This window comes from Zootermopsis nevadensis, unplaced genomic scaffold (assembly GCF_977971745.1).
Source record: "Zootermopsis nevadensis isolate Lab colony 2312 unplaced genomic scaffold, Znev_1.0 Znev_ptg000010l, whole genome shotgun sequence".
Lineage (NCBI taxonomy): Eukaryota > Metazoa > Arthropoda > Insecta > Blattodea > Termopsidae > Zootermopsis > Zootermopsis nevadensis.
Genome location: NW_028259142.1, coordinates 10453271 through 10468329, shown reverse-complemented (window position 1 = coordinate 10468329; position 15059 = coordinate 10453271). Strand labels below are relative to the sequence as shown.

The window sequence follows — 15059 nt, the reverse complement described above, 5'->3', positions numbered from 1 at the left end:
GGGGGGGGGGGCTACGAATTCCCCATTATGCATTTATTTCATATACTTTAAGCAACGAACTCATAATAACGAAGTACACAGGTAGTAACATCAGAGTTCTGAAAGCAGCTATCGCAAATGCTGAAGCCCCTTTTAAATATGAACTGGGCGGTTCACTTATTTTTCGACGCAACATCAACTGCGATACTGTAATCGGGACCAATGTGATAGACCGGGAACATTTTTCGGGTCGTGCATTTGCTGATAGCAGAAAAATGGACGCCATTAGCTTGTGCTCACGTAATAAATACACTCAGTATATATTAACATTTCCAGGAAGGCCTAAACGGATTTTCGACATGAAAATGGCTGTCTTCTAGGCTGTTGAGTCGTGTAGTCTGGCAGAAGCTTACAGACGTTTCAGAGGTGCCTACTGTCTCCATCACCAGGGAGATAATGGAGCCAGTAAGCACCTCTGAAATTCGGTCAATTTCTACCAGACTTACGCTCAAGCTACTTGTCTGATGTCTACGAAAAAGACAAAGAGGATATAAGAGAAAATTAAGACCGCAGAAAACTGAACATCTAAATTCAATACTATACCAGACTCTACGAGCCACAAAGAATTCAAATTTCGAGACAGGAAATGTGACTATTCTACCCACAGTGCACCTCTGGCGTTCGTTTATATAAACCAGGATCTTTAAAATGCGTCGTTAAATGCACAAAAATAAGAAATACTTTTAATAATTATCGAATACCTAATCAAACACCGAGTATTGTAGGGATGCAAAGAGAAACAGTAAATACCAGAGGAAAGTTGGTCGCGTTAAATATAACAAAGATTTGGGATGGGGCCAACTGACGATGGTGAAGATACAAGACAGTAAAATACGTCAGCGTTTATACATTCGCCTGAAATTAAGAATTAATGATCGGATGCGATCCGTGAAATTTTAATATGGCCTACACGGAATAAAATACGGTGTACGGTAACTGCAGTTCTAATAACGTTTTACTGGTTACTTGCACTTCCCAATGCAAACTTCTTCGTTTACTCAAATGCTGCATATACACAGCTGCAATAATCAGTTCTGCTTCCGTGAGCTGCGAAACTTGAATGTACTGAAACAGATGATAATGGATAATTTCTGTCTTAGAAACTTGTATTTACGAAACGACAGCTGACTTAATATGCGGCGCATAAATAAAGTTCTCCCGAAGCCCTACACTGAATCTAGTCGAAGTTTTCATGCTTTAACGGTTAACGTCGTATTACCCAGCAAAAGAGGCCTGCAGAGAACCATATTTCTTTTGCGCTATGCATCTTCCATACGGACCGATGGCTTAAAGTGGCTTCACCTCCAAACCACCAGAGAACATTTATCAACACAGAAATTGGGAGAGAAAACTCTTATTCGGGCCTTAAAGAACAGATAACAAGGTACGTGCGTCAGTTTTCCCGTTTACTGACTCATTTCAGGCACTAATTGACTAATTTTTATTCATTTACCAGAAAAACATCAATACTTTCACTATTTTAATTAATATTAATCTACAAGTATTCAATTATAAATTTTTAGTAACATTATTCTATATAGATCGCACATGTGTACCGCGTTTCTGTTCATATGTAGATTTTATAATATTATTTTATCTTACTCTGTTGTTTTTAGTGCTTGTTTGCAACTGGCTGTCGTCAAGATCATGAATAAATGAACTGAATTATTTTTGTTGTTAACCAGCTGGCCGTACTGCCGGTAGCCTGCCACTGGACACAATGGCCTAAGCCAGCTCGATTCAACTACCACCCTCACTCACAACTAATTTCTCTATGATCCATTTTTCATTTATTGTTACGATGGGGTGATGATCTGCGACGGCTAACGGGACCACTGCCCATGAACACAAGTGAATACGAAGCAACGATGGGACGATAGATAAAATAAAATCCTATTCCAGTTTCTATTTTTCCAACAAAAAATATCACATGGTCTGACCTGGGAGCAGCCTGGGGTCTGGCCTAAGAAATGAAAGGATAACATAAATGTCCCTTTTCATCATTCTCTAACAGATTTCCCACAAAAATTCCGTATGTGTTATTTTTGTCCCCCCTCCCAGCCACATGTCTAACCCATCATCGACTCCACGATTTCAATATTCGAACAACACGCTTACCAAATTACCTGTACCGGACTATAACACCTTAAGTTTAATTTATTTGAGTACAGAGCAAATATTTTTAATTAAGTTTACACGAAATGAGAACAAGCATGCCACTTAGCAGGCATATGATAAAAACACAATGATTGTACGGGAAAAATAATCATATACTAAAGGATAAAACTCACTTTACAACAATAGTAACAGATAAAATAACTTTAAATAAATTAATTTGGCTTAGGACATGGATATAAATGTTATCTTCTGAGAACAAAGTACCGAAATTCGGATTAAAGAAATGAAGGTTTTTATAACCGCCTATTTAACTCTCAACTTTTAAGGGACCACTTTCACCATGGAGAAACGTATCACAGACTGAAATCCTTTCTCACTTAAGGTCTTCTGGGCTATTACACCGTGTAGGTGTTTTGATAGGTGGTTACCAGCGTTTAAGGAAAGTGAATCGTCTTCGCCGAACCGATGGGTACCAACTAAAAGACAATGAGGCGCACATAACTCAAAGACCAGAATCGACATCTCCACCTTCATAAGAACCTCAGATCTGATACTCTTTCCCGAGTTTACGACAAGCTATTAACTTTAATAGACTAAGCAATAAACATACGACAAATGAAGACATCCAGCAAGAAACTTCCACCCTTGCATAATTAGTTCTGAAGCCTTTTTAACTGGATTACTACAGAAAGTTTTCGTGCTGCAGATGAGAACAGCTTCAGAAACGGCAAACGTGAGTGGTAAGGATAATTTTTCACTACTAATTTCAACAAGAACTGTTATCGCCCAATTTACATCAAGTGCTTTAACTCATATGTTGACATTATCTAATAATCTATTTATATGCATTATTTCCACTGGTAAAGTACCACGCTACCTTAAACGTATCAGATATACGCCAAATCTAAAACTCAGGCAGGCATCGGCGAAATGTTAGCAAATTGCTGACATGTAACTTTTAGACTATTTCAAACAGAACTGGACGGTATGCATATGATCTATCTGCATACAAACTTTCACAAGCCTAGCTCCAACGGTTTATTAGTAATCGTCATCAAACAGAAAGCTAAATTGTCTGTGGCCAACAGACTGTCCCTTTAAATCACACAATAATAATCTTTAGATAATCTGCACATTATTTATTTTATATTTATTTAGTGTTCTGTCTGATGACAGGTCCATATGAACAGGATCCTTCCGTCCTTTTCTCGGACTGGGACCTGTTCATATACGTTCTTGGCAGATGATCCAGAAGTGGTTTGCCATTGCCTTCTTCTGTGTGTGAATGGAGTAATTGTTAGGATGCCACGGAGAAACCGGGGAAGCCCCCGGAGGAAAACTCCGTGTTGCCTAGACCACGGCCTTGCCCAACACAAGTTATAAATTCGGGCACCGCCGGGAATCGAACCCGAGACCCCAGGATTACAAGGCCAGCGTTAGTATTTAGAACATGTAATTATTATCATAGAATTTCTGAACTCTATATTGTGTCGCTAATATACTCCATATACCTTAAAAAGTTAGCAAAGTTATCTTTTAAATATCCACTTACTGTAGAATGGGAAAGAAAGTTAAGTTGCCTCACTAGTCGCCTGATATTCGTACCGAGTTTCGTGAAAATTAGTGTGTTCGAACGTAACGTTATTAAGGTGGGGGGACACACGTGCATGAAGATACCACAGTCGTAACTCAAAACATCGGCGTTATATAGGCCTATCGTTATGGCCGTTCAGAAGAAAGAACAGAGCCCCAAATGCACGTACAATATCCGCGAAGATGTGTGAAAATTATGAAAACACATGACAATTTTACACAGACTAATATTTGCTACCACGAGCATGTCAGCCAGTGCATATAAATACACAGAGCTTAGAAGAGCCAATATGTTACTAAATGTTTTTGAAAATAATTGTTCTCCTCCAAAAATGAACAATTCTGTTAAATGATGGGTGGCAACAATATCTACAACCTTGACAGACTATGAATAACAATACGATAAGGTTCGGGGCATCTTACGAAAGGAGCCAGGCGTTTTGAATTCCAAGCAAAAAATTACACATAATGCAGGCTGCAGAATATGTCACAGGCAAAATAAGACGATATTACAAAGTCATCCGGAAACATTTATTATCTAAAACAAATTAATCAGTAAAATTAAAAGCTGAAATATACTAACAAATAAGTCTAACGCCGTTTCGAAACCAGGAATGACATTCTTTCCTGTCTGACACTAATTCTTTCGTGGCGCTAAAGTCGGATTCGATCGTAAAACAGATTTTTACCTACAGATTCCATAATTTAAGTTCAAACAATCCGTGGTCGGACACCTTATACTGGAGATCAGCTCACCGGAAGGCACAACAACAACAACAACAAAAAGTGCAGACCGCCACCGCTTTGCTTCCCATTGTACTCACCTAATAGCCATGCTCTTGGCTTTGAGATGATGCCACCGTTGGTTCATCTCATCCAGGCGTCGCTGGAGCATGACGGCATCGTCCTGAGATGCCAGACTGCTAAGCAGTTTCCTTCCAGTACCGTTGAGCGACGCAAACACATCCTTGTGGCTCTCGATTTCAGACTGCAGATCCTGCAACAACAGATGATAACAATGCAAAAACACTCTTTTATCAATATTTGTATAACATGAATAATTCATCAAATCATATCCTAGAATTAATTTCATACTTTTCATAAACGAATTTGTTGTAAGCCTATGTTACTGAATATTTATGCATGACGATAGGACCCAGCAACGCGGAAATATCGAACAGTGACTAGAACAGAATATATCGAAAACAGTAGGATTTATCACGCTGGCAATCACAATATAATTCCTGGTGTCATGGTAACGTCACATCAGCGTTATCCAGAGACCTCAAACTATTGTGTTGCAGGTCTTTCCTTTCAGTGAAAAGTTCTACATCGTCAAGCGGGTCTCAGGTGTTTCTAAAAATACTATAAAACGCCAAAAGTAACGAACTTCAAGATGACGGCCCACATCTTGAGACGTCTTTCTTCACGAACAACATAAATAAAATTAGTTCACTTATGTGATTCTGAAACCCCATAACTGAAGCTCCTTACTTATTTTTGAACATCCTCAAAAATGTTAGTCAAAGCTCAAGTGGCAACGGAACAATATACGAAAATAACCCAAAAATAAAACTCTATTCATAATGGAAGTTATTTAAAACTTTGTAGCTGTTTAGAGTTTCTGACTCGAGCCTTGGCCGGGACTAAAGTTCTTCGGAGATTTGCTCACTCTTATTTATCACTTGGTACATAAACGATTGTACGGAAACAATTCACGAAATTAGCCCATATGATTTAGTAAATGCTTGTTTTTCATTCGTGCTACAAAAGCCCGATTCACCCTTAGCCTTCTTTAATGGAAGCGTCAAACTCCTTGGACACCGGATAAAAACATATCCGCCATCACGAAAAATAAAAATCTTAAATGAAGATCGAAGTTGGGACATCGTGCTGTCGGCTCGGGTCTGTAGCATTACAGTACATTTCAGTGATGATGGTGGATTTATGATTAGCAGGCCGACTCGGCAGAAACCCTGCCTTGTGCCAATCTGTCCAAAAGAAATCCTTAATAGACTTCCTAGATTCAACCCGGTCCTTAGTGGTAAGAAGCCTCCTAAGTCTTAATGTACTTAAAAATGATGTATATTTAAAGATATACACAGGAAATAATACATAACCTCTGCATGTTGTGTACCCTAATATTCACGGGCACCGCTGATTAGATCTGTGAACAGGAGGACTTAAGAGTTTGTGAGTAATACAAGGGCAGCAAGATGAACGACGAAGCAGAATAGCAGAGTTCATCTTTCTGCCAAAAATGCAAAGAGCGTCGTGTCTTCTTCATGTCACTGGGTGAAGAATTCTTCGCGGTCTTCATTGTCTGGCGAACTCCTGTAACGTCGCTAGTAACTCTGTTGTAAATGCATGGGCGTCAAGAAGTTATACTTAGGTCTGCACTTTCAGCAGAACAATGCAGCCAGGACTCTGTGGCTCATCACAAAGGTTAAGGATAAATTGGCAAATTTACTGTTGCAGGCGACAGCAGAACGCTTGGATTCCGAACATTCATGTATTCTAGTTCTTGATAAAACCTGCAGATATTTCAGTAGTTTTACATAGCCATATTAAATGTATAAAGAGTGACATGTTTTCCACAGATTAAATTAGTCTACTTACAACTTCTATCTGCCTTAGCTACTAATATACATAGTTACAAGTACAAAGAAATGTCATGCCGTTGTTAATATACTGGATCGGCCTATATAGTAACAATATTTCGTCAAAATCTAACTTCTTGTGCGTAATTTATTCTACTAGCAGCCTACATGGCATTCTTAATATATTGGAGGCAGTAAGCTCCTCTGAAACATCGGTGAAAACCATTATATTCTACAATATCTATGGTAACTTTACCAGAAGACAGCCATCTTCATACGCGTAGCCGCGAAAACCTGAATCTCACGCATTGTCTCTTAGAACACTACTCCTACATATTTGAGTGAGGCATTGCGCTTGTGGCCACAGCATTGCGATATTTGCTAAACGCGCGTGGTGGTAGTTTGGCAGAAGCAAAATTACCCATTCTGCTGAAAAACACGAATTAACTTCAAGAAATCACCGACACCTCTTTTCTTTGGATAGCACAGTACTGCACTTCAAATAACCACATGCACAAGCCATGCATTTGCTGTAGTGGCTGTTCCTTCCACCATACACTACCCCGCTAATTATACAACAGAAATACTGGATGCAATTCAAACATTTAAATAAACTCTTCACACTAGTAATGTACTACAAATTGTTTAAAATACATTCTTACGAAACACAGTCGTACAACAACTCTCGGTTTTGTAAATGAAAACATATCCATAGAGGGTAGCAGAAATGGAAGTAAAAGCTCATAAGGACCCGTGCTTCACTCTTATCTGGATTGTTTATAGGTTCACTGCACTATGAGATTCCCTCAAACCCCTCAGTTGCCGCGTCATAGTTTGTTCTGTCTGTCTTGTGCGTGTGTCGCAAGCAGAGCACACAGGCTACGTAACGAAACAAAAGAAGACGCTAAAACAGCAGAGGAGAAGAGGGCAAGAGAAGATCCCATCATGCACTGGAACTAGCACGAGACAACAGAGGAATCAATGCGCACTAATATGAGCAATAACTTATACCCTTCTGTGTTACGTAAATTATGTACGTCAGGAGATAAGGCGTATAAACTTATATTAGAAACATACTCCTATAACGTTTTTAACAAACAGATCTGCAACCAAAATAACAGAGTTAATTTTTAATGTTGGAGTGAAGCTGCTGTGACAGCTGTTGAGAGCCTGATGATATAACTGACGAACAGAAACTGAATGACTGTGATAAAAAAATGTTTCTGATAGGCCTAATTCGCAAAAAAGGATAACAAGCCTACTTTTACGAGCAATAATTTACAAATAGAATCCTGGAATCCTTTCTGGTGTATTGTGTCTTATGAAATGATGCTGATACGCCTTCTGGGCTGCTATGGATTTAAACAGCATACACTAGTAGCAATATTAATGATAAAGAAGGTGTTTAATTATTTTTTCATATTAAATATATTAATTTCGGATTTTATCACGGTTCATGCTTTCCACACGTTTTTAAAATTGATTCCATTGAACTATACACAATCCATATTTCCGTAGCCTCCACCTAGAAGACTTCACATAGGCATAACCCAGGGAACTGCAATCCAAATTTTCATCACCCTGAAAAACAAAAATCCCGAAAGCAAAAATTGCTTTCAAAAGTACAATAATGTGATACCACATAAACTAATGCGAAGACAGACTTATTAAACGGAAGGCAATGACTGATTATAATAAGGTACTGATTTTGTTCGTCAGCACTCCTTAAAAAAATCTTCATATCTGAGTCTACACACGTTAACATCGGGAAAAGTACGAATATCTACAATAGAAATAGGAACACTCGGCTTTTACCTGTTCAAAAACTATAAGATCTGCGAGTAACCGGAAATTGATGTGGATGTAGCGAGCATCTTCCAACGACCGGGTCAGAAACGGACGCCTGCCGATGCTGGTGCCATCTTCTGAGGTCCCTACGAGATGCTGCCGCTGCTCCTGGCCATTTTGGCGCAGGCGCCCTGGCCACGTCTTCCTCTCCGGGCTGATGGCGTTTTGAGGGTTCAACTTTCACTTCACGCACCCCCGACACTACACCAACCCATGTGACAGGTCTTCAGTTAAACACAATCTTCACCACTCAATTCACCTTCGCTCCTACACGGCAAACACTACGGTTATTCATGACACTTAAAATCCGTCAAAAGATATTCTTAATTTCATACTCAATCAGAAAACAGGATCACAGTTATTCTTCCAAAACTGAGCACACACCCACATAAGTTCAGCCATTTCCAGGAATACCAGGACACATATACATCCGAAGTCATTTCGAGAAATATCCTCAGCAAAGATCAATCAAGGCTTCCAAAATTCTTCGTCCTTCCACCTGGATGTAGCACATACCGCATCTCCTGAGACCCCTAATGAACCAGAAGTTGGGGTAACTATAGCTACCACTAATTCATCAACAGACAATGAAACTATATCTGGCGTCTAAAAGGTTCAGCTAACAAGCGTACTTGGTTGGGAGCCCGCTCTCTCTCTCCTTCATTTACCAAGACACCATTCTCTGTATGAACAGGCTCTCAACCGTGAAAGCCTGCAACTCCCGCCTTTCCATTGTCCAATTTGCATACATTGAAGAAGACTTTAAACAAACACGCCCACTGCATTGCTGGTCGCTAGGAACCGATCAAATTAAGAACGCGACGAGAAGGCTGCCAGCCTTATTGAATTAGGTAATGGATAGCTCATTCCGTTTGTACTGCACACTTTAACGGATAAAAATTGCATTAGGCTTTACTGCCTTGAACAGGAACGATGCGTTAACAAGATACGAAGTATTCTCCGAACATTGGGGAATGACAAAACTGGTACGAGCCAGCAGCATATAAAAGACGTTCTACGATTGGCCCGTTTCTGACTTCTGCTTGGGAGAAACAGGATTCGAATCTCGGCCCGTATTTCTGCTATCTTGAGGTCTTTCGTGGTGTACCTCAGTCGTTATAAGAAAGTGGTGCGATATGTCTTGTAATACCAGGCAGCTTTTTCTATATTACCTTACAGTTCACTTACATTAATCATCCCCTAGTCGTATTTGACGCCAAATAACTTATTTCAGTTTGTAAAACGCTGTTACCAGTAACTAAATGATCATTTACAAAACTCTATTATGAAACAAAGATTACCGATATGAAATAATTTATGTTTGCGAGTACCAGGACGTGTGTATAGTAACAATATGAGACACATAACACTGAGCGTCCACATTTATATAATTGTAAAATTACAGGGAAGGATATTGTATTTAATAAACATTTGAATTAAATCGTCTGTGCATATTAACATAACTCTCTACATAAAGAGCGGATGTGAAGAAGAGTTTCGTCAGAAGAGAGAACTCCAGTCTGTTCTACTGCATTTCGAGATAAAACTTAATAAACCAGAAATACAACGGGACCGAAGTGATACATTTAACAAATGCAAATGTTTTCACGCAGAAAATATAACTTCGTTACTATAATTTCGGATCGTACTTGCCCTGATCCTCCTGTAAGTATGAACAAAATCTCTCACAAAAGAAAATCCATTTTCTGCCACACAAAATAATTTCCAAGTTCCGTACAGAGCAATATGGAATGTCTCACCTCTAACGAAACGAGAGGATAATCTAGTTTATCCCATCACTTAACAGACAGCTAAATGAAAGTTCCAACATTCACAGACTCTTAATCTACCACGAATAACGAATCAAAATACTGTAGGAGAGTTAAACTGTTGGTAAGTCTCAGTTGTACTTCAATCACAAGATCACACAATTAAAAAAGATAATTATTTACTTCTTAATTTGTCTACATAAATACTAGTCATAAAAGTAAATACAACATAAAGTCTGTATTTACATATGCGGTTGTAAATTAAGTACTCTGGTTTAAAATACGTGTGCCACAACAATTCCTCATCTAAAAAAAACAGTCTCCACTCAGCCGACAGCAACACGGACAGAAAGACATACAGCCAAAAATACTAACTTTTCCAACCAACCCTGAATATATTTTAACACAATGCAATTATTGACTCCAAGTATAAATGCAGGTACCAGACGCCAACAAACCATCTCATATGATACAGCAGCAGTTAGAATGCCACTATTGGCGTACCCAGTTCCGGTCATCTGTGCCATCGCTGTGAAAACTAGCTAGAGTTGTGAAACACATACTTTAACGACTGCTCTGTATCGGTCCTGTAAAATTCCATTCCATGAATATCCCAAAGCTGTCTCATTACAGGCAGCCATTACAAAGAATCAATACCTGCGACCCGGTAGACAGACACGTCGAGAAATAGCACATCGAATTTTCACTTCATCTTCCGTAAATTTTATTTGTGGTTTATTTAACGACGCTCAGTAGCTCAGATTATACAGCTTCAAATAATAGAAAGATTAATAAATACATTTTAATGTTTTCATTCCAACTCTGGTCTGTTTTTATGTTACCGGAAATATATGAAACGCATCTGACGTAGCTTGTCCTAGGCAAAACTAGAAAAGGTATTTCTTCCTGAAACGTAACGTAACCTAATGGTGACAAATGGTGTTCTTAGTAATATCTAAGTATTAACACATCCTTGGGAGAAAAAATACGCTGTGACAAACTAGTTTAGACGGATTTCCGGTAACAAACACGGGGAGAAAGTGCGGAAGAAAACACTTTCAAGCAACTTTCAAACTAACAGTCCCCGAAAGCAACAAAGCACAGGAGGAGAGCGTTAGAAACGAACTTTAATGGAACGGCTAACACAGCCAAAATGCTTTTAATCCCACCATCGCGTTAAAATTTCACTTCCACAATTCGAGGTATTGTGTTAAAAGCGGATCGTAGATATGCGTATAGAAGCAACAGCGCATCCATTAACATACTTAGCTTCAACCCAAACTGTCTCGAGAATGAAACTACATAAATGAACAATGTTTTATCATTATCAATGGGAAGTCTGATTTACGGTCGAAACATTCCACAGATTTGATTGCTGATTTAAAAATAACCGGGAATATGAAGCACAAAACAACACAAAGAATGGATATGAAAACGTTAAAAGATGTGTTCCTAAGTCAACTTTCAAGTTCGCTTGCCCATAATGATCGTATTCCCAAACACAGAAGTCATTATGGGGATAATCTTCAACTGGATGACTGCAATACTAAGTTTAATAAAAATTAGTCACTTAAACACAATCCCAGCACCCCAAAACAGGACAAATATTAACAATGAATCGCCTGGAAAGCTTAAAATCAGTTATTATATGAATAATTACTATCGTTATCATTGGAGCTACAGCCCACTACAAATCGCGGAAGGCCGGAAAAGCTTTCGGAACATTTTCTTTTTCAATATGTGATACGATTCAATGAACAGAAGACATTCCCCACGTTAGGCCCTGCCTATACAGAACAGACAGCAAAACACAAGAAAACAATATAAAATAAGTAAACAAACAACTATTAACACTGTAAAAAAGACATATTGCCATATGCGTTTCAACCTCAAGAGGTCATCATCAGTGGCATCAAGATGAGGTTGAAACGCGTATGGCACTAGTGTCTTTTTTATAGTGTTAATAGTTCGTTTGTTTGCTTATTTTATATTCTAAAGTAAAGTTTTAACAAAGAAAACAAGGATGTACAACGATGCATGCAGGATTCGAACACACAATCACAGTATTAGAGTGACCAACGCCCACGCCTTAAACCTCGAGACCATTGTGATTGGCGACAGCACATGTACGGCGCTAATACGATTCTAAGGGAGGTGTATTATTTGTTGGAAACCCTGAAAAAAATTCTAACCACGGAATATCTAACATAAAATCAATGCGTCTTGCTGCAAATTAATGGCAGAAGACCTCTCCGCGAAATGACCACGAATATTTAATTTAAAAAGGCAGCTGATACTTATAATGCTGCTCTCATCACCCAATTACAACTGATATTTCGAGACAAAATAAAGATCATAATAATAACATCATCCCATTCATAATGGTTTTCATAGGTTGTTGAAAAAATTGACAGTGGAACCACGGTTCCGGAGAATTTGACGTAAATACGTTTTTACCAGCACAAAATTACCTAGTCCACGACGCACTTCTTCTACAAACGATTCACAGCCCAGCTCTTGCCGCAATAACGAAAGTAATGTAACACAACAAGCAAACAGATGACGTTTCCTAGGTAACATAACAATGCATGCAAGCTGACCACTGTTGTCAGTCCATATTTACGAATTGTTGATATTTCCTAGGTAACCATCTTACACAATTTTCTTACACATTTTCCTGTCACTTTTTCGTTACACTTTTTTGCGGAATGACCCTTCCGTATAGACGTATTTACGTCAAAACGAAAAACATTAATTCTGATTCAGCCAATAATGCGTTATGAGAAATGATAGGCCACGTGCCTGTCCATGTTAGAGGCGGGTATCATATAACACACAGTGTTACCAACATGTTAATAAAATTACCGTCGACGACTCTACTTCCCAAAATGTAGCGTAACTTTCTCTTTCACTCGCTGCGGACAACGAAAGCGATGCAGTTATTCGTAATCAACCGTGTTAGTGGGATGGAAACCTTCACAAACCCTGTAGGCTAATTACCAGAAAGTTTACATTAATTTACGTAACTAATTTAATATATAAGTTAACATTTTTGAACACTGTTAAGTTGCAGCATTTCCTTCCTCCGTCCATCACGGCAATGCGCTAGTACATACAATTGGTATGCTTTTTTTAGACTTTGCATACGTCATTGGTCTAACTACCTAATAATGAAGCAAAGCTATGGTAACGGTACGTTAGTGTTCAGTTATTAATACGTAAAGATTCCCTGCTTTTATGGAATTCGGAGGCCTGTGACCATGATGAAGAAACTGGTACATGCCCTGAGCCAACTGCATGTAGGCCACGCCTCTATATCCTATTTCTCTTACAACATCCATTCTGACAATATAAACCTTGGTCTCTCAAGGTGTATTCCCTTTAGGCTACCCGGCGGACATTTTACATTTCCCTTGTTCCTGCTATATACGAGGCTCGTCCACAAAGTAAGTTTCCCTGGGGCCGTTTACAGAAACAAAACACAATTTCATGGAAATATTTATTGCAACAGATACAGCAAGTGTCCAGCTATTTTTCAACATATTCGCCACCGGAATTGAGACATTGGTCATACCGTGGGACCAACTTTTGAATACCGGTGTCGTAGAAGTCTGCCGCCTGGGATTGGAACCACTGTGTGACAACCATCTCCGCCTCTCTGTCATTCTCAAAACGCTGACGCTGACCGGACAGGAATTTCTTGAGGTGTAGGAAAAGATGGAAATCACTGGGAGCGAGGTCCGGGCTGTAGGGTGGATGATTAAACACCTCCCAGCTGAACTCCTGCAGGAGACTTGCTGTCCGTCGAGCCGTGTGCGGCCTAGCGTTATCACTGACCGCACTTCACAGTCGGCGGGAGCTGGAATAAGAACCTCCATCTTCAACAGATGCAACGATGCTACTGTGAGAACGCGGGAAGTACCGTTAGTGCATGCGCCATGCTACGTCATTGCTCTATCACGTACGCACAGTCGCTTCGCTCAATATAAGGTTTGCTAGCTGTGGGACGAGGGGGAAACTTACTTTGTGGACGCGCCTCGTACATCACGATCAGCCCATCTCATCCTTTCTCACTGCTTTCCTTGTTCATGTAGTGCAAATAATTACCGTTGGCGCAACTAAACAAATCAGACTTCGGTATGAGCGAATGTGCTTAACAGAAGAGATATTTCACTGTATAAAAGCAATGTCAATTATAGACACATTCTTAAAATCGGAACTAGATGGAGGTGAGAAATAAATTATTGGGGCGTCCTGTTGCCGAATATGATAAAATATTGTTAAATTGCCCTGTGTCCAAAGGACAATATAGTGCAAATTCATGTGAACACTTATTAATACACGGCATACTTTACATTACGGTATCAAATTCATCCTCCGACCAGTTTAGGTCTCGATAACAAGGCCAAAGTGTCCAGCTGAGAGGCGATGGGCTGGGTGGGCCCCAGAGCCGGTATGGGCGTTACAGTCGAAACAAGAACCCCTGCCATGAAGCCCGTGGCAGTAAATTTCCTGGCGAGCTATCACAAAATAAATAAAATGAACTATTAGACATAGTATGAACAGACGAAGCGTCCTCAAGTTGTGAGTCGAGATTTCACCGCGTGCGGTCTGCACAACGCGACTCCGCACTTCGGCACCCACTGTGATCCAGCGCCGGAAGCAGACACAAATCAGGGGCTCAAAAATGTATGTTCCCATGTTCATGCAACTGTCTGCATCTTCAGGGTTGATATAAATTTGTTCCTCCATTTCCAAAACATCGCCACTTCATCCCTGAAGATGGAGACAGTATATTTATCTGAAACGCTGACATCTACATGACGCCAAAACGCAAAACAACATTACACGGTGTTACATAGCAGACCAGCACCGATATCTTTACATCCGATCATTCATCTATACTAAGAATTACCTGATTATTCAGTTCACGGTCTCCATATTGCACACGGTCTACAACACACGAACTCAGCTTCCTGTATCGGGCAGACCACATAACAAAATTCTGATCCATCTATACAAACGAGCTTCATCATACAGAAAAGTCTTCAGCTACTCAGCTTGTCATTTCCTGCCTTTATGACTCACTGCT

At 39.6% G+C, this 15059-nt stretch overlaps 1 protein-coding gene and 1 long non-coding RNA gene across 13 annotated transcripts in view; both read right to left on the bottom strand.

Annotated features, from left to right (window-relative positions):
- Dys (Dystrophin) overlaps window positions 1-15059 on the bottom strand; it is a 609234-nt gene that overhangs the window by 81393 nt on the left and 512782 nt on the right. For all 12 annotated transcript variants that reach the window (XM_087346495.1, XM_087346492.1, XM_087346499.1 and 9 more), the window contains one exon: window positions 4575-4747. In XM_087346495.1, coding sequence (XP_087202621.1) covers window positions 4575-4747 — 173 coding nt within the window. The remainder of the gene's footprint in view (window positions 1-4574; window positions 4748-15059) is intronic.
- LOC147874250 (uncharacterized) overlaps window positions 7041-15059 on the bottom strand; it is an 88493-nt gene continuing 80474 nt past the window's right edge. Inside the window, exons 2-3 of the long non-coding RNA XR_015534530.1 lie at window positions 8166-8731; window positions 7041-7931 (exon numbers count right to left, since the gene is read on the bottom strand). This is a non-coding gene — a long non-coding RNA (uncharacterized LOC147874250). The remainder of the gene's footprint in view (window positions 7932-8165; window positions 8732-15059) is intronic.